This window comes from Dendrobates tinctorius, unplaced genomic scaffold, assembly GCF_039654945.1.
Source record: "Dendrobates tinctorius isolate UK_male_01 unplaced genomic scaffold, ASM3965494v1 ptg000035l, whole genome shotgun sequence".
Classification (NCBI taxonomy): Eukaryota; Metazoa; Chordata; class Amphibia; order Anura; family Dendrobatidae; genus Dendrobates; species Dendrobates tinctorius.
Genome location: NW_027361703.1, coordinates 27,009,518 through 27,036,256, shown reverse-complemented (window position 1 = coordinate 27,036,256; position 26,739 = coordinate 27,009,518). Strand labels below are relative to the sequence as shown.

General features: G+C 41.2%; 1 protein-coding gene across 2 annotated transcripts in view; it reads left to right on the top strand.

The window, feature by feature from the left end:
* The window catches only part of CTTNBP2 (cortactin binding protein 2), a 218,321-nt gene that overhangs the window by 49,628 nt on the left and 141,954 nt on the right, over positions 1-26,739 (top strand). For both annotated transcript variants that reach the window (XM_073573356.1, XM_073573355.1), the window contains exon 3: positions 22,126-22,350. In XM_073573356.1, coding sequence (XP_073429457.1) covers positions 22,126-22,350 — 225 coding nt within the window. The remainder of the gene's footprint in view (positions 1-22,125; positions 22,351-26,739) is intronic.

The window sequence follows — 26,739 nt, the reverse complement described above, 5'->3', positions numbered from 1 at the left end:
TAACTCAGGAAGAGTTCAGAAATCAAAATTTTGTGGAATAACCATGATTTTTAATCACAGCTTTCATACGTCTTGGCATGCTTTCCACCAGTCTTTCACACTGATTTTGGGTGACCTTATGCTACTTCTGGTGCAAAAATGTAATCAGTTCTTCTTTGTTTGATGGCTTATGACTATCCATCTTCCTCTTGATTACATTCCAGAGGTTTTCAACAGGGTTCATGACAGGAGATTAGGCTAGCCATGACAGGGATTTGAGGTGTTGGTCCTTTATCCACACATTGATTTGACCTAGCTGTGTGGCATGGCAAATTGTCCTGCTGGAAAAAAACAGTCCTCAGAGTTTGGGGTACATTGCCTGAGCAGAAGGAATCAACTGTTTTTCCAGGATAACCTTGTATGCGGCTTGACTCATACGTCCTTTTCAAAGATTAACCTGCCCAATTCCAGCCTTGCTGAAGCCATCCCCAGATCATCACCGATCCTCCACCAAATTTCACAGTGGGTGCAAGACACTGTGGCTTGTACGCCTCTCCAGGTTTCCGTCTAACCATTAGACGACCAGGTGTTGGGCAAAGCTGAAAATTTAAAAAAAACACATAACATGAGAGGTAGACACACCAAAACCTTGACTAATGCACTAGCAAAGCAGAAAATTAGACTCATCAGAGATTACCTTACTCCAGTCCTCTATGGTCCAGTCCTTCTGGTCTTCGGCAAACTTCAGCCTGGCTCTCTTATGCTTCTCATTGATGATAGGCTTTTTTCCAGCTTTACATGACTTGAGCCCTACCTCCATGAGCCTGTTACGAACTGTTCTTGCCGTGCACGTCACCCCAGTTGCCTTTCCTTTTGTAGGTCACTTGATGTCATCCTGCGGTTGCTGAGTGACATTCGAATAAGATGATGGCCATCCCGGTCAGTGGAGAGTCGTTTTCGCCCTCTGCCGATCTGTAGCTTTGTTGTCCTCAATATCTGCTGCTTGACCTTGTTGTAATGGACTGGCGTCTTAGAAATTTTAAGAATGGAGGCAACATGACGCTCACTGTATCTTTCTGCTAGTAAAGCCAGAATTGAGCCCTTCTTTTTCTCAATCAAGACTTTTCTTTTCAACTCCTTTGGCATGGTTAAAAGTTTTTTTTCATTCCTATTACTTTTGGGATATTACTAGCACTTGTTTTGCCATCCGGCTTGTCCTATTGCAAGAGGATTGTGAACACCACAGCAGGGTTTTTTTTATATACTTTATTAAATAAGATTTGGTTCAGGTGATCACCTAATCAGAAGCACATTAAGTGGAATGAGGTGTGCTCTGGTTGGAATTCAACTGACACTGGAATGGAATAGCTGTCAGACATGTAGAGAAGCTATAAAACTGTGCAATGGTCTCTTAATTTTTGCCAGAGCTGTATATCCACACTCAGCCTACATTTATCATGTATAAATCGGTTTTAGAATCCTCTCTAACCTACGGTGTCGCACCATTGTTTGAAATGCTATTTTTACTTATATTTCTTAGAATATATGGTTATAAACTATTTTTTATACATTTTTCATGGGTATTTTAGTTTTTAAAATGTAGTATCAAAATTTTTTTATACCATCCTCTTTTTAAAACATTGAAGAATTACATGTATTAATTGGGCTACTTGACACATTATTTCATCATTTAGTTACTGGCGCCCTTATCTCTGTTGTTTTGGATTTACAACATTCTTATTTGTATGAGGGCCTCCTAACTTTTCTGATTGAGTCCAGGGAGATAAGGATCCGGAACGGCGGATTTCCGACAGCTGATCCTTTTATGCCTTGGATGATATGCCACCTTAGGAGGAGTCTTGCAGTTGCTGTCTCAAGGAGAACACAAGAGCGCTTGACTGAGCCAAGCATTCTTGTGTATGGAGGAGTCAGGAAAGATAGCATTGGCTGTCTGACAAAGACCGTGCCTTTGGTGAGAGTAATCAATAAATGGATATTATTTCTGTCCGTTTTTTAAATCTAAACAAAAGGCTTTTGTGTCTAGAGAGAATCACAAGATTTGGAAGTAAGTAGCATGTAATTTACAACATTGAGTGCTGCTTTTTGTGAAAAGGTAGAGTCCTAACCTTTTTAATCTAGCTAGGTTTCTGTGTCGAAATGAAACACAAGGAGGTCCCCTAGGTATATCATATGGGGTATTTCTGATGATCTGAGGTTTGAAATTAACACCATTTATCATCCTCAAAATTAGATTGTGGTTAGACTTTTTCCTTCCTCTCTTAATGTTGGTTTTCCCGTGTTCCTGGGCATTACAAGATCGGATCTAGACTTGTCTGAGTGACAGACTATAGGGCATTTCTTTGAAAATAAAACTTTTCTAGAGGGTATGTTCGACCATTCCTCGTCATATTTAGAGCCCAGCATCCTAACCAAATGCGGTAGCAGTGTTTGTTTTAAATATGTCAATGGGAAGACTCCATATCTCTCCTCACTTAGACTTTCTTGTGAGACTGGATGTCAGAAAGGAGACTCACAGATTTGGGTACTGTTCAATAAATTATAAACTCCTTATCATTATCGTCACTACTCACTTCTGTTCATGTCTTTTTCTAGTCTCCACTTTAAGTGGCAGGTAGCACATTGATTAATCTTCTTCTCCTTTATAAATCCTTTCAGGATGCCCATACAGACAAAATAGCTGTTGGCCAAATATTTGTTAATTCTTTTCTCAGTTCCTAGTACACACAAAATCTCAAAATTGTGGAGAGGGGTCAATGCCACTTTAGACTCTTCTGACGACAACTTACCTCTCCAGAGAACATAAAAGTTTGGCATTTCACTTTAAACCACCCAATCCTTCCCTCACCAGACATCAGACCCTGCCCTTATATAGGGGGAGGTAAAGCTACACAAAAGAAACAGGAATCGTCTTCTGGAGGGCGGGACGCTGGTTGTATGGACTTCCGCCATGTTACGTAAATGTTCACAGAACCCTTCTGAGTCAGTACATTGGAGAAGGTTGCACTTGGCACCAGTCAAAATATTAGTGACTTATTTAGCAAAGAGCCCTTTTTGCTCCACTAGTGGCAAAGCCTAGGTCCCACTGCAACCTCTGCACCCCCTATTCTTTAAAGTTCTAGTAAAGACAAACATTTTGTACAGTGCGATAAGAATTCTTGCTTGTGCTGTCAGAGTTTTGTCTACAGAGTCTTGGCCTCAGAGTTTATGTTTAGGAATATAGCAGTTTTACAAAGCCAAATATGGCTGTATGTTAGGGTCTGCAGAAGAGGCGGCATATATAGCTTTGTCTCCTTTTCCCTGTGCAGCTCGACAGAGCTGCTTAGAACTTTCAGACCTTTTTATTCCAATTGACAGGCGTTGTGTGCTGGCGAAGATTATGCAGCGCCGTCTTGATTAATCTTTCTGTAGCTGACTTGGTCTGTTTTGATTTAATCCAGATGTTCGCTTGTCATTTATTTTTGTATTTTGTTTCTTTTCATTCTATAAGTATGCATTGAAACAAGCATTGCATATTTTATAATGTTTCCTGACATAATTCCTGCAGATTTGTCTTTTACATAAAATAGCAATGGAGAAGGATTTTCCATTATTGCCATACGTTATGGAATGTATTTTACTGGTTGTTCTGACACTTAAAATCTTTAATTTAAGCTACAGTATTTCATTTTTGCAATTGATAGATAAAATACTACTGAGAATGTTTTATTTGTCTTTATAATAACATTATGTAGCGTTATGTATGTTACAACTACCACATTATAATGGAAGCCACTTGCAACAGCTGATTGACAGTATTAGGCCCCCCCTTGGAGGATTAGATTCATCATCTCATAGAACAATTCTAATATTAAACATGAAACTTTTTAGTTTGTAATTGCCATTTTTACTAAAATTATTGCAGCAAACCTGGCATAGAGCGTCATATATTGAAACCATCATGGAGAAAATGGCAATCAATTAGACTTCAAGAAGAAATAAGATGAATACTGCAGTGCCAGCAAAAACTTTGAAGGTGACGCTTAATTTTCAGGATTGGAGGGAGTCCTTGCAGTTGGACAGACATTAATAATATTCCTTAGAATTCAGCATTATTTAAGCTCCCTTTTGTCTGAAACGCACTAAAGAATAACGTGAAGTCACCTATTTATTACTATAAACTGTTCAAATTATTATGCAAAAAGAGTTTAGGAGTGATAAGGTTAGAATTTTTTTGTTTGTCATTTAAACTCATTGATGGTGATGTGTGTCAGGGTTCTTTATATCACTGAAAGCAATTGCAGATACCTGTGCAAATTAGTTTGGCAGGTGTGTCCAAATAAAGGCAAGACTACTTAAGAAGACTGTTCCACATTATTAAGCAGCCTACATTTTTTGCCAAAACGGGAAAGCAAAAGGATGTGTCGGCTGCTGAGAAGCAACAAATTGTGGAGTATTTAGGTCAAGGCATGACTACAATAAACATTGCCAAGACACTTCTTCGTGATCATCGCACAATCAAGAAGTATGTAGCTGATTCCCAGCACACACATGTTGTGTGCTGATAAGGAAAAATTGAGGACTCTTTCCAACAGGCAATTGCGTCAGGTTAAAAGAGCAGCTGCAAAAATGCCTTGTCATAGCAGCAGACAAGTTTTTAATGCTGCTGGTGCCTCCAAGGTCCCCCGAACAACAAGATGCAGGGTCCTTCAGAGGTTTGCAGCTGTGCGTAAGCCATCCTGTCGACCACCTCTATCCACTGCACACAAGCAGAAACGGCTCCAGTGGGCCAAACGATACATGAAGACTGACTTCCAAACTGTTTTGTTCACCGATGAGTGCCGTGCAGCGCTTGATAGTAAAGATGGATGGAGTGGAGGATGGCTGGTTGATGGGCACCCCATGAAAACACGGCTAAGGCGCCAACAAGGAGGAGGTGGAGTAATGTTTTGGGCTGGAATCATGGGGAGAGAGATTGTCGGCCCCTTTAGGATCCCTGAAGGGGTAAAGATGAACTCCATAATCTATGTGGAGTTTCTAAAACAGCACTTCCTGCCATGGTTCAAGAGGAAGAACCGTGCTTTCCACAGCAAGATCATTTTCATGCATGATAATGCACCGTCTCATGCTGCAAATAACACATCTGCATCTCTGGCTGCTATGGGAGGACAAACTTATGGTGTGGCCACCATCTTCCCCTGACTTCAACTCCATTGAGAACCTCTGGAGCATCATCAAAAGGAGTGTCTATGATGGCGGGAGGCAGTTCACATCTAAGCAACAGCTCTGGGAGGGTATTCTGTCCACATGCAAAACAACTGAAGCACAAACCGTCCAAAAACTGACAAATTAAATGAACGAGAGAGTTCAGAAGCTTCTTTTGAACAAGGGGTCCTATGTGCAAATGTAACATCACCTAGAATATAGTTTTGACTTGAAAACTGTTTGATTTCATTTTGTAATAAGCTGATAATGCTTATAATTTCACAATTGACCATTTTTTTGTTCAAAATAAAAAGGTTGAAAACTCTGCTGTGCATAATAATTTGGAACATGCATTTTGAGTGTTTCTTATTTTTAAAAATATACTGTTTTCATAGGCAGTTTGTTCAAAAACATTGCAATTATACTAGAATATTAGATGACTGGAAAATAACAATGACTGCAATTCATATAGGTAATTTAGAGAAAACATGAGGAAATATTTTTTGCATAATAATTTGGAACACAGTGTAGACAACAATTACACTTTTTCTATTTTTGAGACTATTTTGAAACATGAAGCCCATAGTGTTTCAATATCATGGTTAAAGGGATTCCTGCCACCCAAAAATTGAAATGTAACTATTTAGACATGTAGGAATTTAGCCTCTATAAAAATCATAGTAGTACTATAGGTATTAGTAATTCTGTTATATACAGTTTTATTAGAACTGTAAGGGGGCATCAGTGCAAAGTTGGCGTGGCCAAGGGCTCGGTGCACTGTTCTGCCCTCAAAGTTTCCATCCTTCATTCCTTTCCTTTTGGCGATTGACAGCGTTCAGGGACCATGAACTCCCAATGTCATTGTGTGCAGGTGTATTCTCTTGCTGTTCTTGTGTGTACTGGCCATTCGCTGCACACAGGATCACTAAAGAAGAGGGAGGCTGGAGAGGAAGATGATAATGTGCATAATGTCAGTGTGTGCGCATTTTCATCTCCTTCGTGTAAACATCGGCCGCTCTCTGTTTTGTGATCTGGTGTGCAGTGAGCGGCTGCTACACACAGAAAAAGGATGAGAACCCAGCTGCACACACTGACACTATAGTCTTAATCCCTGCAGGGTTGGCGATGAAGGTGGAGCAGAAACCCAAAGCAAGTGCTGTCAATTGCCTTAAGGGGTAGGGCGGAAGATGTTGATGAGGGGGCAGAACAGTTCTCAAAGCTCTTGGCCACATCAAGGTTACACTGAGCTACTACCTTCATTTACATATTTAGTAAAACTGTTTTTAGATAAAGGTAAATTACTAAATTCTACTGTACCAATATGATTTTCATAGGGGCTAAGTCCCCTATATGAATGTCTAAAAAGTTTAATTTCAGTTTTGGGGTGACATACACCCTTTAAAGGCACGTAGTTGCTAACTACCTGCATGTTCTTTTCCAAACATTTTATTATTATAATAATGATAACATAGTAGACTCATTGTCTGCTTAATGTGGGAGAGGGGTGGGGGGAGAAGGGAAGGGATGAAGGGAAGGGGAAACAAATCAGAGAACTTTGGTTCATGGTCAATACCATGTTCAAAGAATAACATAAGAACAATAATACAAACAATTAGTTCAAGTGAGTAATTGGCACATTATATGATATACAATACACAATACCAAAATCTGGCTTTTAATTAAAGGGCAGTTTCCTTTGTAATGGGTGTAGGAAAGATGTGATCCCACTTAGACCATTTGGTATAAAACTTTGAAAAATGATCATTAGCCAGAGCAAATTTAAGTTTGTATGCTCGGTGTTGAGCCATATCTATGATGTGTTGAAGACTAGGAAGTGTATGACTCTTCCAATGATACGCAATAGTGTTTTTTACAACTAAACATAAATGTACAATTAATGTTTTGACTTCTAAGTCCAGACTATCCAGCTCTAGAGAGAGTAATGCCGACTGTGGAGAGAGAACGAAGGTTTTACCATATATTTTGTGTATAACAGAGGAGACCTGTGACCACAGGGATTGGGTCACAGGGCAACTCCAGAACATGTGTAACAAGTCACCTCTTTTGCCGCAGTTTCTCCAGCAAAGTGGTGACCTGTCGGTATCGAAATGAGCCAAACGAACCGGCGTAAAGTACCATCTGGAGAGCACCTTAAAATAGGTTTCCTGTAAAGTCATGGAAAGAGTCGAGGCATAGGATAAGGACAATGCTTCTTCCCAACTTTCTGCTGAAAAGGATGCCTTGACGTCTTTCTCCCATGTTAGCATATATGAATCTTTTGTGAGAGAGGAGTCCTGGTTAAAACTGTCATATATGAACTTGTGGCTCCAGAATATTGTGTGGCCTACATTACTCAGGATTTTAACAGAAGGTTCCGAAAATATTGGTCTTTTCCGTAAGAAATCTAAGATAGTGTCCTTTAATATTTGATATTCCATAAACATAGACCAAGGTACTTTGTATTTGGATTTTAAGTCACTAAAGGGTGACATTTTTCTGCCGTCGGAGATGTCCCCCAGTTTTTTAATTCCAAATTCAGACCACCTTACAGGGAGATCTAGTTTCATTATTGAGTATACTAGTGTGAGAGGTAAGATTTTCAGGATTAACTTTTTAGCTGTTCCTCTCTTTGGAGTGGAGAGTTTCTTCCAAGCCAAAGAGAGAGCCTGAAAGATTGGATGTGCTGTACAGTCAAATGTACGGTTAAAGATGGTATTTGACATAATGACCCTTGGATGCTAGTTATTATTAAGCTCAATCTCTAAATCCAACCATGCTGGTGGATTTTCTTGATTGAACCATTGAGAATTTTGTTTTAATAGTGTTGTATGGTAGTGAGCCAAAATACTCGGTATTCCCATTCCTCCACTCAATTTCTTTTTATACAAGGCTGTATTAGATGTCCTTGGTTTTTTGTTTAGCCAAATAAAATTATTTAGTATAGTTTGGAGATTTGTCAATTGAATAGTTGGAAACGGGGGTAAGCACCTCAGGACGTACAGTACCTTAGGGAGTATAAATATTTTGACCGTGAAATTCCTACCCCACCATGATAGGTCCCTGTCTCTAAAAATAGAGCAGTCTTTTTCAACGACTTCGTTAATCTTTTTATATTGTCTTGTACTGTATCACGTAGGTTTTTATTTAAAATTATTCCCAGGTATTCAATATTTTTAGTTTGCCAATTGAGGGATGATAGATTTAATTGAATTTATTTGTTGGTTGCTAAGGTTAAGGGGGAGAATGTTCGATTTGCTTTCGTTAATTTTGAAATTGGAGCAGGCCGAAAATTTTTTCAATTCCTCTAAGGCTTCTGGAATAGAATTATCAGGGTCCGTGAGGGTCAAAATAACGTCGTCAGCAAATAAATTTAGTTTGTGCTGACGATTTTTTGTTATCAGCCTTTTTATCTTATCGTTTTGCCTGATGTGTTCGGCCATTGGCTCCATCGCTAAAATAAACAAAAGGGGGGATAATGGGCAGCCTTGTTTGGTGCATTCGTGATTAGAAAGACATCAGAAACGTGGTTGCTGGAAACAATCTTAGCTATTGGGTTTGAGTACAAGGCCATTATTGAGGTAATTAAATTATTGTTAAAACCGAATTTACGTAAGGTTTGTTCAAGGAAGACCCATCCCAGGCGGTCAAAGGCCTTTTCGGCATCCATAGAAATAAAGGCCGTAGGAGTTTTTGTAAGAGCAACCATTCTCAATGAATTGATGACCCTTCTCGTAGCATCTGGTGGTTGTGTTCCCCTAACAAACCCCATCTGATCATTTCCAATTAGGGAGGGCAAAATTGTACTCAGTCTGCTAGCAATTATTTTCGAATATATTTTTAGGTCCGTACCTACCTACTTTTTCCGGATCTCCTTTTGGCTTTGGAATGAGTGTTATTGACGCTTCCAGCATTTCTGTTGGAAATGAACCATGTTTTGCTGCCCAATTGAAGGTATCTGCTAGATGAGGGGAGAGTATATTGTTAAATGCTTTGTAATAAGCATTCTTGAAGCCTTCAGGACCCGGTGATTTTAGTTGAGGAAGTCGTTTTATGGTGTCTTCAATCTCATTTTTAGAGAATAGGGAAGTTAGGAAATTGAGGTCATCTGGCGAAAGAGTTGGGAGGTTGATTGATGCTAAATATGACTCAATATCCGTCTTTGATGATTGGGGATGTTGTGGGTATAATTTTAGATTATATAACTTTTGATAATATTTAGAAAATTCTTGGACTATATCCTGTGGGTGAGAAAGAATGGAGTTATCGGTAATTAATCTGTTTATTCTGTTATGAATTTGCTTCTTTTTTATGCGATTTGTCATGTACCTTGTTGCTTTATTGAGGGACGTATAGTATTTATAACGTGAAGATTTGATGGCAGCATCATATGAAGAGAAGAGTAGATTTCTAAGATGTTGTCGGAGGTTTAGTAGCTCTGTTTGTATGAAGGTAGAGGGTGATAGGAGTTTTAATTGAGCTTTTTCCTCGTTTCTAATTATGTCCTATATTTCTTTAACCTTGGTTCTATTTTCTTTTTTTTTTACTTTGGATAATATGCCGATAATCACTCTTCTGAGGACTGCCTTATGGGCACACCATCTTGTGAATGGGGTGGTGGAGTCAGGGCCATTTTCCTTAAAATAATTATTTATGGACTATTTGATTGAATTTTTATGGATAGGATCGTGAATTAAATTGGAATTTCATTTCCATAATTGTCTATTGTTCAGTAGGGGACCTAACGTTGGTTCTCCTGTGACTGGAGCATGGTCGGATATTGATCTATCTCCTATAGTTACCTTGTTAATCTTTTGAAGAGAAAAAATGTCAGCCATTATCCGATCTATCCTTGAGGCAGTCTGGTGGACATCTGAAGAATAACTGAACTCTACTGACGAGGTGTTTATGCACCTGAATATGTCATAGAGTTCATTTCTGAAAAGCCGGTCATTCAAGTTACAGGCTTCAGTTCTTGTTTGCGAGGAGGAGTCCACCAGCCTGTCGGGAACCACATTGAAGTCTCCTAGCATCAGTAGCACACCTTTTCTCACCAAAGACAGTTTTCTCTGCAACTTATTGAGGAACCTAATTTGTTGATGGTTCGGGGCGTAAATATTTACTATGGTGGATAACTGGTCATTTATATTACATACCAGGATCTGGTATCTGCCCATGTCGTCTTTATACTCCTCTAGGAATTCAAATGGGACCGAATTTTTAATAATTGTAAGGACTCCTGCCTTCTTCTTGTTATTAGATTCATATATATGGGGGAACCCATTGTCGTGAAAATATGGATGGTTACCGTCCAGAAACTTCGTCTCCTGGACGCAAATAATGTCAGCCTTTGACTTCTTAAGCTCTCTCCAGAGTTGGAACCTCTTATGGGGGCTATTTAGCCCTCTTACATTGTATGTGATAAGTTTGATACTCATCTATACAGCTATCACAAGTATGTGACAAAGATATCAGCCAGATAGCTGAGTATCAAAGTGTCGATATGACCAATCACTCAAGAACTTGTCCTGTAGGAAATTTAATAACCTTAATAAACAACAACCAACTTCAAGCACGGAGTGCACCAAACAGTATACTTATAGCGTAAACAATGAATTTAGATGCCTACAGTACTGTAGTCTGAGAGTCTCGAACCAGAAGAACTGTGTAAAGCTCACCAATAGGTTCCTTGCTCAAAAGAAAGGTACTTCTAACCTAATGGTGGTATAATACGTGGTTGGGAATTTTTGGGTAGAACCTCATTGTTGAGGTAAAGCAAGCCAGGTGTGCTTGATGTAAGCAGAACCTATTTAAAGGTACTGTCACACTTAGCGATATCGCTTGCAATATCGCTATAACTTGTGACGTTATAGCGATATTGCTAGCGATATTGCTATGTCTGATACTTACCTACGACCCGCTCCCCCGCTGGTTATCGCTGATCGCGCGAGAACGTCCAGGACTGTTTCTCGTCGTCAGCTTCCTGCAGCGCTTTCTGTGGCGAGACGAGCGTGGAGCCTGGCGAGAGGACGTCAGGATCGCCTAGTGTGACAGGTAAGTAGCGACCCCTGACCCCTTCGATGTCGCTGGTGAGATCTGCCTGTGTGGCAGCTCACTAGCGACCACTTAGCGATGCACCAGCAATCCTGACTGCGTCATGTCGCTGGTCGGGATCGCTGGTGCATCGCTAAGTGTGACAGTACTTTAAGTGAGTAAACTATTCATCTATTGTCCCTGGAGTGGGAAGGCTCAGCCAGAGATCTCAGGAAGTTTGCCCCTTCTTCCGGGGAGAATATTGGTATAGTTTTACCCCTGAAGTAGATTAGTAACTTAAGGGGAAAACACCATGTGTAATGGATCTCTTTATCCCTAAGGGCTGCAGTGATTTTGTGGAAGGACCTCCGTAGATCCAATGTTTCCTTGGATAAATCTGCAGAAGTCTTTAGACCTTGAAAGGGTTCTGGGAAGGTCTTCTGACTTTAGGTATTGCTGAGTTTTCTCTTTTGTTTTAAAGAAATGAATTCGAAGGATTGTATCCCTAGGAGATTCAATTGGGATCCCTGATGGACGTGGCAGCCTATGGATCCTATCTATTATCAATTCAGATTCCGTGAGTGATGGTATAGCTTTTTGAAAAATGGATTTTACATGGGCAGATAGATTTTCTTGTGCAATGTCCTCAGGTATGCCACGTATTTTAAAATTATTGCGGCGACTTCTGTCCTCTAAGTCTGCCAGTTTCGTTCTAAGTTTTTGCATTTCTGAGGACAGGTATTCAATGTCAACTGTAGAGTCTGTGGCTTTGTTTTCTAGTCTTACAATTAGTTTTTCTTGTTCTGCAAGTGTCATTTCGAATTTGGCCAATGCTCTATCCATTTTGTTTTCGTGTTTATTAAAACGAAGCTCAAATTTCTTATAAATATTATCCGTTAGTTTATTTAGATGTTCAATGTTATCAATAGAGAGGGTTTGACCAGCTTTGGACGCAGAGAGAGGAGGAAAATTAGGGTACGTGCACACGCTGCGGAATCCGCTGCGGATTAATCCGCACGGATTTTGCAAAAACCGCAGATAATCTGCGGTTTTGCCTGCGGTTTGGTCCTGCGGATTCACTATCTCCACAATGGTGGAGATAGGAACCCGCAGCGGTTTCCGCAGAAAGAATTGACATGCAATTCTTTCTGCGGATTCAAAACCGCAGCAAATCCGAGCGTTTTTTTCCGCAGCGTCGGCACAGCGTTTTTTTTTTCCCATTCATTTGAATGGTACTGTACACCGCAGCTAAAACTGCTGCGGGTCCGCAGCGGCCAAAAGCGCTGCGGAAACGCAGCGGAATCCGCAGCGTGTGCACGCAGCCTTAGTTATAATCTTGTTGGGGAGCGTCCAGTCTAGGCTTATTTTTAGCTGGACTAATATTAGGGGAGTAATCGCTTGAATCCTCATCCTCTTCTGAGGCTTCTCTAGATAAGGCAGAGTGTTTCTCTCCCCAAGACCCTGGGGTCTGTCTTTTGGAATTGAGTGATAAGTCCATCTCATCGGATAGTAGATTCTTTTTAGAGTGGGTGGTTTCAGGCCTATTTTGACTCGGGAGTTTAGATCCCAAAAGAATCTCCTCTCTTGTTAGCGGAGACCTAGATTTGAGTGGACTAAGGACCTTAGCTTGGTCGTTTGAATAGTAATTTTTTCAACATGGTTTGTGGGAAGATGAGGTATTAGACTTTACGAGTGACCTGGAATTTTTCATTGTGTGTATGTTAAGTAAAATTCGTGTACTCCCCTCTAAATTTTAACAAAATTACCTCTTTGTCTTGGGTTACCCGTCTTGGCTGGATTGATGGCAGAACAAGAAGAGAAGTGATTGCTGCAGTACAATTCTACAGAGTGATAACAATATGAGGAAATATACAAGAATAAAATTCGGGTTAGAAAACACTAGAATCACTAAAGGTTACCAGAATTATTCACATGATATACGGATGTAGCAGTGAGGCTAGTTTCACACTTGCTTTTTTTTGCAGCGCGTTTTTCCCGCAAAAAAACGCATTGAAAAAACGCATACAAAAGCATACAACTGCTGCGTTTTTTTCAAGCATTTTTATGAGCATGCATGAAAAAAACGCAGCGTTTTTATGCGTTTGTATGCGTTTTTAGTGCGTTTTTACCGCGTTTGCGTTTTTTCCAAACATTAGGTGGCCCCTCACACTAACCCAAACCATGACTTTACTAACCCTGACCCTAACCCTGACCCTAACCCTTAACCAAACCATACCCTGACCCTAACCCTTAACCAAACCATACCCTGATCCTAACCCTAACCTTGACCCTGACCCTAACCCTAACCCTTAACCAAACCATACCCTGATCCTAACCCTGACCCTAACCCTTAACCAAACCATACCCTGATCCTAACCCTAACCATAACCCTAACCCTAAACCCCCTTAACTAACCCTAACTCTACCCAAACCCCTAAATTCCATTGTCTAAACTAATGGTAAAAAAAAAAACGCATGTGCAAAAAAACGCATACATAAGCATGCCAATGCGCACATATGCTCACCATAGACTTATAATGGGTGTCTTGCTGTAAAAAAACGCATTGCGCGCGCATGCGTTTTTTTGAGGCAAGTCGGACGCCCAAAAAATGCAACAGGTTGCATTTTGTGCGCCCGAGCGCATACCGCAAAAAAACGCATGCGCGGAAAAACGCGTACAAACGCATGTGTATGCGCACATAAGCGCATCCCATGCAAAGTATAGGAAAAAAAACCGCATGCGCTATTTAGCGCTAAAATACCGTGAAAAAAAACGCAAGTGTGAAACCAGCCTTACTTGAATCAATCACGGAATATACTAGAATTAAGGTAAATTCCACAAGAAAGTCAATATTGATTCACAAAGTAGCTGAGTTGACCCAAGAGGTGTATAAACGAAACTTTCAGTATAATAGTTCAGGCTACTAGGTGCAACATCTTAAGTGCTTTAATCTCGGAGACACTAGGATTAGGTCCAGAAGGGATGCCAATGCAGAATTTGGGGTCTCTTCTAAGGTTGTAGTAGGTTCTTTAATTATCGTTGAGATCGCAGCTGCGAACTAAAATAGGATCCCAAAGGATGTCGCAACAGAGATCACCAGGTGCTGTTAGGCTAATGTAAGTAGGTCCTTATCACAGTTGGACCTAGCGTCGCTCGGAACAATGAGGTCCTAAGAACTAGTTGTGACCCAGGAGCAGTCACCTGTGAATCAATTTACTGTTAAAGTATATGTAAACAGCTTAGGAGATGCCGTGGATGTAGGTGCTGTGATTGGAGGTCGCAACTTTGATGCAGAAAGAGATCCCTTATATGGGACTGAAGACTGTAAATTGTATATACTCTGTGGGCCTCTCCACCACTGCTACAGGAGGATGGAGAAGTCCCCGCAGCTTCAGAAGGGATGAGCAGGCAGCGAGAGTTATAAGTACGCAGCGGGCATCGCCGGGGAGAGCGGGAGTCGGCTACAGTGAAACCGAAAGCAAAAGTAGGAGTTTCCCCCACGCTCCCGGAGACGCCGCAGCTGCGTCACGTTTTATAGGCAGAGATCGCAGCTTGCATGTAAAGGAAGCTCTCCCCTCAAAGCTGAAGACGGTCGCCTGTAATCAGCTAGTGAGCCTCTCCGCCGCTGCTACAGGGAGTTGGAGATGTCCCTGCAGCTCCAGAAGGGAAGAGCAGGCTGCGTGAGTTATAGAGACGCAGCGGGGTTGCCGGGGAGAACAAGGGCCGGCTGCGGTGGAGGTGGGAGGGGTTTATCACGCACTGGAGGCGCCGCAGCTGTGACCACAGAGCCCCGCACGGCAAAGCTCCGGGAGCTGATGGAGGTAGTCAAACCGCTGGAGAAGTCGCCCAAGGGGGTGGCAAGGGGTGAAGTCGGTGAGCGCTATACTCACAATCGCGCCCCGTTCTCTCAAAGGAGCCACAGTCTGAGTCGCCGTCCCAGTTCCTGAGAAGGGGTCACAGCTGAGATGTCACTCGTCCTCTTCACCACTGAATCGTTGTAGAACCGCTGTGAGGATCTGTTGTCCCGGTCTTCCGACGCAGGGTCACAGCTGCGATCTGCAGCTGGCGGCGGCCTAATTCTCTCTTTTTGTGGCTTTTTTCTTCTGTTGGAGCCCAGATGAAGATTAGGGGGTCCTGGGGGTTGCAGATAGATGCCTCATCGGTGATGCCATGCAGAATTTGAGGGGTCCTTAAGGTAGAAATCCTGTGCTGTAAGTACTGGCAGGCCCAGAAGTGAGGTCTGGTGAGGATGTGGGCCTCTATACCTATCTTCTCTCAAAAGTTGATTTAGATGATAACTTTTGGAGCCAAAAGTATCCTCATAGTGCCAGAAGGACTCTGAGAGATATTTGGAGACAGGATGGCTTGCTGAAGTTGAGTTAAAAGTCGGATTTTGAGGTGTCCCTTCAGAGCTCCCAAGAAACCGGTCTCACATGTCTGTGAGCTAGGCCACGCCCCCCCAGCTACCTGCATGTTCTATCCAGCACTGGCTCAGAGCAGTCACGGACAGGACAGCTCCACAACAACAGAGCAGTTTTTCCTCTTTTGGGCTGCTCTGTCGACAGGGTGTGACTGTCTACGTCACACAAACCTGTACCACCTAATATTTTTTTATATTGGCACTGAATTTTGGTTGTTTTTCGTGTGGGGTTTCTTTTGAAATTTTAAGTAATTGAAATAAAAATATATATTTTAGGGGATTATTTTGTTAGCCCAGTACAGGCAGGTAGTTAGCCTATTAGTTCCTAGGCTCATAGTGAAAACATAATCTAGTCCTGGATAACCCCTTTAAGGAAACTCCGAAATCTCATTTCTAGACTTTTTTCAATTAGTGGCTGTAGTCAGAGATATTCAATAAAAGGAATGTATTATCAGAAAATTACTAGTGGTGAGCAAGTATACTCATTGCTCAGGTTTTCCCGAGCATGCTCGGGTGGTCTCCGAGTATTTTGGATATGCTCAGAGATTTAGTTTTTGTCATCTCAGCTGCATGATTTCCAGCTGCTGGACAAGCTTTATACATGTGGGGATTTCCGTAACAAACAGGCATTCCTCACATGTATTCAGGCTGTCCAGCAGCCGCAAATCATGCAGCTGAGACGACGAAAATTAAATCTCCGAGCACGCCAAAATACTCCGAGGACACCCAAGCATGCTTGGGAAAACCCGAGTATCAATGCTATTCACTCATCACTAAAAATTACTTATTTTTTAAATCTAATTTTTATATTAAGGGGGTTGGTCCCACGTCTTTTTTTATCAATAGATCTTGGAATAATAATATTAACAATTTGATGTATTTAAAAAAAAAAAAAAGTTCCTTTACTGAGATAATTTTATACGAATACGTGCCCACAATCAGGAATAGCAGCGTTTTGGACGCATCATATTTCTGCTGCCCTCAAAACGCTGCATTCTAATCACGCAGGTAAATCCGCATGTTCTTGGTGAACTATGTGGATTTAGTGCATCTAATGAATGGCTATGGGGGAAACTATGCAGTAGAGACTATCGTCTCCGCCGACAAAATTAACATTCTGCAACTCGTAAACCCGCACCGCGGATGAGTTTAGGCATTTTGGACACAGTGCAAATGCTCGGAGTCTAAAACGTTGCTATTCCTCATCGTGGGCACATAGCCTAAATGTGCCCCTGCTGTGTACAGTGTAATGGCTGTGTCTAACCGTACGGGGACATGGTCTGATCATACCACATCTCCTGGGCAGGGGAGGATGCAAAAGAGTATACAGACATTACAGCATGGGATCACAGCTGATTCTTTCTTGGAAGTATAACACTTTTCAAAAACAGGCAGGGAAATGCTTTATCTCCCAAAAAAGCAGCTGTGATCCATTCTGTGCTACCTGTATCATCGCTTTTTTGCTTCTTTTTGCTTCCTCCCCTGCCCAGAAGCTGACCAAATACTGACCGTGTGCATGTGGGCTTATATAATAAGCCTAGTGGTCAGTGTGAAAATTGCTTCATTTCAAGTTTATTTTTGTAATATAGAAAGTGATACGACAAATCTAAAACAATATGCATAAAAAAATTAAAGCAAAAAGGAAATTAACATAAACACCAGATTTAAACAATAGGTCATTTCTTCATGACATATTATTTAAGTAAAACAAACATTGTGCAAAGGAAGTTATCATTGGGAAATGACCTCTTAAACAAAAAACAAATAAAAATCCATTTAACAAAAAAAGAAACGGATTTAAACAATAGGTCATTTTCTGATGACTACTTCCCTATAAGTTTCATCTCTGTTAATTATGAGCAAAAGTGTTGTCTCCCTCCAGTGATGTTGAACCACATAAATATTTATGGAAATTATACATTTTAGCAATAAGAAGATGGTATATGATAATCTTTAAATAGCACTAGCATATTCTATAGCACTTTACATTCGTATCAGACAAGATAAATGTCAAATAATAAATACAAAATATGAGATAAGGGAGAGTGGCTCATTTATACTAAAGAAGCAATATTTTCATTCTAAAATCTAATGACCAGAATTGGCTGGCAAATGATTAAACTTAATAATGGCATAACAAGTCTGTGTTGACAGATGGTGTGCTCACTTCAGCTCTTCTAAATGCATATGTAATAATATAATAATAATAATAAATTTTATTTTTATAGCGCCGACATATTCCGCAGCACTTTACATTTCAGAGGGGATTTGTACAGACAATAGACATTACAGCATAACAATAATCACATACAGTAGATTATAACAAATACCAAGAGGAGTGAGGGCCCTGCTCGCCAGCTTACAGTCTATGAGGAAAGAGGGAGACACGAAAGGTGGGTGGTAACAGTTGCTCTGATTGTATGGACCAGCCATAATGTTAAGTGTGTAACAGTACAGACACAGAGGGCTAATGGATGCATAAAGCATGTGGGAACATGATGCTGGGAACCTGGTTATGGTAAAACTTTTGGCTCTGCCACACAGGGATAGGTTAGGTTAATGTGTTGAGGCGATAGGCCAGTCTGAATAAATGCATTTTCAGGACACGCTTAAAATTGTGGGGATTGGGGACTAATCGTATTGACCTGGGAAGTGCATTCCAAAGAATTGGCGCGGCACGTGTAAAGTCTTGGAGACGGGAGTGGGAGGTTCTGACTATTGAGGATACTAACCTCAGGTCATCAGCAGAACGGAGGGCGCGGGTAGGGTGGTATACTGAAACAAGGGAGGAGATGTAGGGTGGTGCTGAGCCATGGAGGGCTTTGTGGGTGAGGGTAATAAGTTTATACTGAATTCTGGAGTGGATGGGTAGCCAGTGTAATGACTGGCACAAGGTAGAGGCATCGGTGTAACGATTGGTGAGGAATATGATCCTGGCTGCAGCATTCAAGACAGATTGGAGAGGGGAGAGTTTGGTAAGAGGGAGACCGATTAGAAGAGAGTTACAATAGTCGAGACGAGAATGAATAAGAGAAACAGTAAGAGTTTTTGCAGAGTCAAAAGTAAGAAAAGGTCGAATTCTAGAAATGTTTTTGAGGTGCAGATGACAAGAGCGAGCCAGTGATCGAATGTGGGGGGCAAAGGAAAGCTCGGAATCAAGTATGACCCCAAGACAGCGGGCATGTTGCTGGGGAGTAATAGTGGAACCACACACGGAAATGGCAATGTCGGGTGTAGTTACATTAGTAGCGGGAGGAAACACCAGGAGTTCAGTCTTTGACAGGTTCAGTTTCAGATATAGTGAGGACATGATATTAGACACAGCGTTTAGACAATCGCCAGTGTTTTCTAGAAAGGCTGGCGTGATGTCAGGAGAAGAAGCGTATAATTGGGTGTCATCAGCATAGAGATGGTACTGGAAACCAAATCTACTGATTGTTTGACCAATAGGGGCAGTGTACAAGGAGAAGAGGAGGGGGCCTAGAACCGATCCTTGAGGAACCCCAACAGTAAGGGGAAGGTGAGAGGAGGAGGAACCGGCAAAAGAAACAGTAAAGGAGCGGTCGGAGAGATAGGAGGAGAACCAGGAGAGAACGGTGTCCTTGAGGCCAATGAAATGGAGCATAGTGAGGAGGAGCTGACGATCCACAGTGTCGAATGCTGCAGAGAGATCGAAGAGAATTAGCATGGAGTAATGACCATTTGATTTAGCTGTTAGCAGATCATTAGAGACTTTAGTGAGGGCAGTTTCAGTGGAGTGTAAAGAGCGGAAACCGGATTGGAGAGGGTCGAGAACAGAGTTTTCTGAGAGATAGCGGATAAGACGGGAGTGGACCAGGCGTTCCAGGAGTTTAGAGATGAAGGGAAGATTAGAGACAGGTCTATAGTTAGCGGCACAGTTTTGGTCGAGGGATGGTTTTTTAAGTAGTGGATGTATGATGGCATGCTTAAATGAGGAGGGAAAAATACCAGAAGAGAGAGAGAGGTTAAATATTTTAGTTAGGTGAGGGGTGACAGCAGGGTAAAGGGACTGGAGGAGATGTGACGGAAATGGGTCACTGGTGCAAGTAGTTGGGCGAGAAGATGCAAGGAGCCTGCTTACTTCTTCTTCTGTGACTGGTTCAAAATCAGAGAGTGAGTGGGGGAGGGAGGACAGTGCATGGTATGAGGGGATTTGGAGATAATTTCCTGTCGGATCTGGTCAATTTTTTCTTTGAAGTAATTGGCCAGATCGTCAGCTCGGAGCTCCGTGGTTGGGGCCTGTACTCTTGGATTGAGTAGAGAATGAAAAGTGTCAAAGAGACGTTTCGGGTTATTGGACAGTGAGGTGATGAGGGTGTTGAAATAGGTTTGTTTGGAGAGGTGAAGGGCAGTGTTGTATGTTCTAAGCATAAACTTAAAATGGATGAAATCTTCGTGTAGATTGGATTTTCTCCACAGACGTTCGGTGCACCTGGAGCACCGCTGCAGGAAACGTGTTTGCACCGTGTGCCAGGGTTGTCGCCGTCTGTGTTGTGGTGTTCTATTTATAGGGGGTGCAAATTCATCCAGGGCACTTTGAAGTGTTTCATTGTAATGCTTCAATGCAGATGTATTATAATTCCCTTCCAGAGTGAGAATTTAACCTGACCTTCACTGTGAAAACTCATATATTGGAATTATTTTGTTTTTTTTCAGTGATGGTCTGATTAGAAGCATACATATAATAAAAAAAAAATCTACTAATAGGATAAAAAAATAGCATTTTTTTCTCTTGCTGTGAAAAACATGACCATACAATAATAAAATTATGAGCTAATTAGTGTTTTAGCTTTAGATTTGTAACTTGCATGCTATCATATTTTATACCTAAAACATTGCATTTAAAGTGAATGTGTTATTGGAAATGACCTATTGTTTTAAACAGGTGTTTGTGTATTTTTTTGCGCAGTGTTTTTTCCAATATAATAATCTAGATTAAAATTCACATGTACTTTAGCATCAATAGAGTCACTTAGATCCTTTCTTGTGGGGGAACCATAATATTGGCAAGTGCAAAGGTTGTTGGGAGAAGGGTCATGTGTGACCTAGTGTAAAAAAAAAAAAAAAACATTGTCAAAAGTGTTTAAAAATACTTGCCACGTTATGGTTTCAAAAGAAACCTTGAAATTTTCACACAGGACACCAGAACTTTTTTTTAGATGTTAACCTGTATTGTTTCTGGAAATAAGACATGTAGATAGCCACAATGGTCAGATGCTGATATGTTTTATATTGAAGTGTCTAATGATGCAAAAGGCATTGTGAAAGGATGGGGAGCAGGTGTAGCATTGCTTATTGTGATTGATTGATAGAACCTGTGTTATCAGCTGGGTGCAGAGGCATTACCCATCATTGTAATTCTGCGTCTTGCTAATGAGTCTAAAATAGCCAGTGTGAAAATTGCAAGATTACTAATTTCCATTTTAATACTGATCATGACCTGAAAAGAGAAACGAAAAAAATAAACATTAAATAAAATATTAATATCTGGGTTAACAGCTGTCTCAGGGATAGGAAACACAGGATGGTTGTTAATAGAGCACACTCGTATTGGTTCACAGTTAACAGTGGGGGTACCTTAGTGGTCAGTATTGGGCCCTCTTCTTTTTAAATACCTATTAATGACATTGTAGATGGCATACAGAGTAGAATTTCAACATTTGCAAATGATACAAAACTCTGAAAGGTAATTGTTATGCATCTGCATTCTTGATCCTGTGCCTTGTGGTAGGCTTCTCTATTCTCTGAGCCACAGCAGCTGCACCTTTTTTCTGGGTATCTATTATGTTATCTTTGCTTTAGTCTTTTTAGGTTAACAGGTGTTATGACAGAGGTCTTTTGTTATGATCCTAATAATATAGAGAAATGTGGAACCTGTGCAAATGTTTACAAGTATACATTACTGTGAATGGGTGGTTGGTTAACCCTGATTAATGGCATGGATAATGATGGTTTTTCAGAAACACCTTTTTAGTTAAGGTACTGTCACACTTAGCGATGCACCAGTGATCCCGACCAGCGATATGACCCGGTCAGGATCGCTAGTGCATCGCTAAGTGGTCGCTAGTGAGCTGCCACACAGGCAGATCTCACCAGCGACATAGCAGGGGTCGGGGGTCGCTACTTACCTGTCAGACGAGGCGATGTGACGTCCTCCCGCCCACGTCCATGCGTCGCTCGTCGGCGCCAGCAGGAAGCGGCCGACAAGAAACAGCCCAGGACGTTCTCGCGCGATCAGCGATAACCAGCGGGGGAGCGGTTGGAGGTAAGTATCAGACATAGCAATATCGCTAGCAATATCGTTATAATGTAAAAAAAAACAGTGACGTTATAGCGATATTGCTAGCGATATCGCTTAATGTGACAGGGCCTTTAGTCTTTTGTACACGAAAGACTAGAATCCTGGTTGTACGTACAGTACGTTACCATGGTATACTGGGTTTAACTTAATGCCATGTTTTCTATTTTTAAGGCACGAAGAAAGGAAGTTTTTGTGCAAGAAAGATATGGAAGATTCAATCTTGGTGACCCATTCCTTGCACTTCAGAGAGACTGTGAAGCAGGTGCTTTTGATAAAGAGAAGAAACCAATTTGTAGCAACCCTCTTACGATCTTAGAAGCTGTCATGGCACACTGCAGGAAGATGCAGGAGAGGATGACGGCTCAACTTGTTGCTGCTGAAAGAAGACAAAGAAAGGCAAGTGTTTCTTTTTTTCTTCAAGGCTTTTTTATTTAATGCCCCACAATAAAGACCTGCACAATGTAACCGTCAGAGACATATGTCAAACTTTATATTGCTTTGAGTTAAACTGCCATATGTAGTCCAACATAAAGATCGAGTCCGTGTATAGGGACACACATAGCAACTGCTTAGCCACAATTTATTATAACATTTTCAAGGCTGTTTTATATTTCAGAAAAAAATAGGTTTAAAGGGAATCTGTCACCCATATTTCGTGATATCATGTAAAGATATCACCCAATTCCCAATTGCGCGTCCCTTAAGGATTCTATTAGGGCTTTTGACTCCCCCGACCCCACACCTTTGAGGCATAAATACCTTTTTTATCTTGTTGGGGATGTATGCAAATTGCGCGGTGCGGTCAAATGGGCGTGGCTTAGTCGCCTCCCCCCCCCTTCTCAGCTTGCTGCACGTAATCTTCATCTGTGAATAGCACAGATAACGTTGGTTTCCGCGCTTGCGGATTGTAAAGGCCACCGGCACCTGCGCAGTATGCTTTGCCCAACTGTGGGCAAAGTAAATAATCGCTACTGCGCATGCGCCGGGATTTTCCAGCGCGGTCTATGCCCCGGAAGTGTCCTGCATGTGAAGACTTCGGGGGCATAGACCACGCTGGAAAATACCGGCGCATGCGCAGTAGCGATTATATGCTTACTTCGCAGGCGTCGGTGGCCTTTACAGTGCGCAAGCGCGGAAACCGACGTTATCTGTGCTATTTACAGATGAAGATTATGTGCAGCAAGCCAAGGAGGGGGGGGGAATAAGGTGACTAAGCCACGCCCATCGGACCGCGGCGATTTACATACATCCCCAAAAAGATAAAAATGGTATTTATGCCTCAAAGGTGTGGGGTTGGGGGGAGGCAAAAGCCCTAATAGAATCCTTATGGGATGCGCAATTGGGTGATATCTTTACATGATATCACAAAATATGGGTGACAGATTCCATTTAAGTTCGCACAGATTTTTTGTTTTAGTAGATTTTTTGGGAGTGAATCCATTCCAAAATACTCCTCAAAAACCACTTCACAAATGATTGGAAAACTATTCCTGTTCAGTTCAGTGGGAAATCTAGTTTGCAGATTATATAAGAAGGTTTTTGAGTGTTATTTTCCTGAAGAGGTATGAACAAAAGCCTTATGGGAAAAAAGTTATTTGTCACTTCTTTAAAGCGGATCCTTATACGTATAATGTGCTCCAAACTTAGCATTGTCAAATAAAAAGGCTGCAAAAAAAATGCTTCATTAATAAACTCATCCAAAACTCTCTAAAACCCTTTCAGGAAATGCATCAAGATAATAAAATTCCCTCCCCCAAATAGTATTTCCTAAAGTGGTTTCTACTTGAAAAACTTCTTCTAATTTTTGAATACTTCAAATTACTCTGTGTGATCACAGCCAGATCAGCATAGCATAGACCATAACCATTGTCCTGTAGTTCAGTAACTCTTGATGCAATGCCTTGTTGCTCAAAAGGGTTAAAAAATGCTCACTAAGCCCTTCCAGTATGCAGAACTGGCATGTATGTGAGCTAGATCATCAGTGGTCACTGGACAAGAAGATCATTTGTTCATATTTGCCTATATTGGCTGGCTCTTTATGGCTCACATTTGCCCAAGGTGACTTTAGCTGATATTTATCTCTCCCGATTCCTCCTCATACATTAGAGTTCAACTTAATCAAGCTTTCCTGTGTGCTCTATAAAAGGCTCCCAGATTCCTCTAGCGTCGGTATACCTACTGAAGAAAGGATCATCACTCTGAATTCAGACGTGCTGAATGCTTCTTTCTCCATCATAATTTGTTGAGGGAGATTCGGAAGCCCACATATAATCTAGAATGTCAGCTGATCCACCGATAACGGCAGGATTGGTGATGTTGCACTACCCTATATGCAGACCTTATCTCTCGATCCAATACTCTGATTAAATTATGTTACTCATCAAAGTTATCAAAAATTCAAAAATGCTCTATAAATAAGAAATAAATTCTAATATTCTGAACTTATGTTCTGTCATCAGAAGTCACTTGACAGAACTCCCATGCACTCACATTTGCCCATGTTGACTAACTTTTTGTCATTCAGGTTACCTTGCAGCATAGCATAACATTCTGTTTTTCAATGTTATATGTGGATTCGGTTTTGCTTTCACACAAAATGGCAACATTTGTTATAAGAAGTGTTGTTTTGTTCTTATCAGAATGATTTAAGTTACATCATTTGTTGAAAAGAGTAAGAAATTAACAATGTACTTGCTAAATGGTTGGCATGTTGCCTAACACCTGTTTAATTCTAGTTGTACTCATTCTGGCATCTGTTACCCTTTAAGCTGAGACAAAGTTCCAAAAAGATATATGTTTTTATGAATTAAACTTTTTTATTTTGTAAAACTACTTTTAAAGGGAATCTGTCACCTACCCTTTGGCGGGCGATGAAAACTAGGTCGGTCCGGTCCGATGGGCGGTGTTCCCGATGTGTGCCGCCTCCCCATCCTTGCCCGCCGTCCGCAGGTTATTACAGAATTGGAGTAGATGGACGCCATTTTTTGCGTGTGCGCTAAGCATTCATAGCTAGCGCACACGCAGTATGCTTTGCCCAACTGCGGGCAAAGCCGAAAAGCCGGACTGCGCATGTGCCGGTTAACTAAGCCCCGGAACACAGCAAAATACTTCCGGAGCTTAGTTAACCGGCGCATGCGCAGTCCGGCTTTTCGGCTTTGCCCGCAGTTGGGCAAAGCATACTGCGCGTGCGCTAGCTATGAATGCTTAGCGCACGCGCAAAAAATGGCGTACACATATCGGGAACACCGCCCATCAGACCGGACCGACCTCGTTTTCATCGCCCGCCAAAGGGTAGGTGACAGATTCCCTTTAAGCAACTGCTTCTTATACTGTTATAATTTATACATTAATCAAAACGTTAGCATTGTAAGAAAACATGAACCAGGGCTACAAATATTAAGGCTATGTGCCCACGTTGCATTTTTGAAGCAGAATATTCCTGAGCAGAAACGCACGCCCTCTTCCCGGGAAAACGCATGCGTTTTATGAAGCGCTTTTGTAAGCATTTTTTACGCTTTTGTTAAGCATTTTAGCATGCGTTTTCCTAAGCGTTTTTGCAATACAATTGTATGTATGCGTAAACGCACGCGTTTCCGCAAAATTAATGAACATGCTGCGTTTTTTTCTGCTAAGCGTTTCCGCAGCGCAAAAAAACGCACCATTAGCACAGCATGTGCGGATTCAATTATGATTAATGAGATGCTTTACTTAAGCGTTTCTGTGGCAGAAACGCGCGTCTAAAAGCGCTGCGGAAACGCTTAACAAAAGCAACGTGGGCACACAGCCTAAGAGTTACAAATATTATTAAAAGATATGTGCTGTTTTTAAATGTTTCTGCAAGTTTCTCCAATATGGATGTATGTAGAATGAAGAGCTAATTATAGGGGAGACATTTTCTGGACTTCCCATCACCAATTTAATTGAAGTTCGCTATAGTCCACCTTCCTTTAGCTAGAAATAACTGCTTAGTAGATTACAGGACAAACTTTAAAATACATTCAGCCAACAGGTTACAATAACCTCTGATTCTCTACTCTTCCGTCTGGTACATCACTTGAAAGGTACATCAATTTTTAAAAGGTAGGTTCATTTTGCCCAGGATTGCTACTTGACGTAATCTGAATTCACAATTTGTCTGACAAAAAGGAACACTGTTTAATCCACTTGGAGAAAATGTGAGTTATGTACCCGATCAGCGATTACTGATTAGTTGCAACACTTCCATGATGCCCTCTCCATTTTGATCCCAGCAGATCAATAGAGGGGTGGGGTATGAGGCGCCGAGAATGAAAGAGTGGTGCCAGTCCTGGAAGCGAGTACTAATTTTTGTAGTTTTTTTTCTCACCTCCCTGGGCTCTTTAATCATGAGTTATCAAGTAGTTACTTTCCGTACCTTGTTTAACTGTTTTTATATCTGTGTTATGTTTGTTTTTGGGGAAACAAAAAATGTAACTTATTCAAGGATGGATTTATCACATGACCAACCCAAGCAACATCCAACAGACCATATTGAATTTATAGCGATCTGTCTCGGTTCTGTCATTTTACAGAAAAAACGCAACATGCAGCACTATTTCTTTTTTTCATAAGGGGAAGCTATCATTAGAAAATTACCTATTGTTTAAATCTGATTTTTGTGGTACATGTACTTAAAATAAAATATTGGCATTTTTTTAATGTCACTCTCATTATTTAAAAACAAGCAAAAAAAAACCTATTCTTTCAATTATCACCCGGATGATTGGGCTTTTTTTTAGACTCCTAGTCTCTTTTTTTAGACTCCTA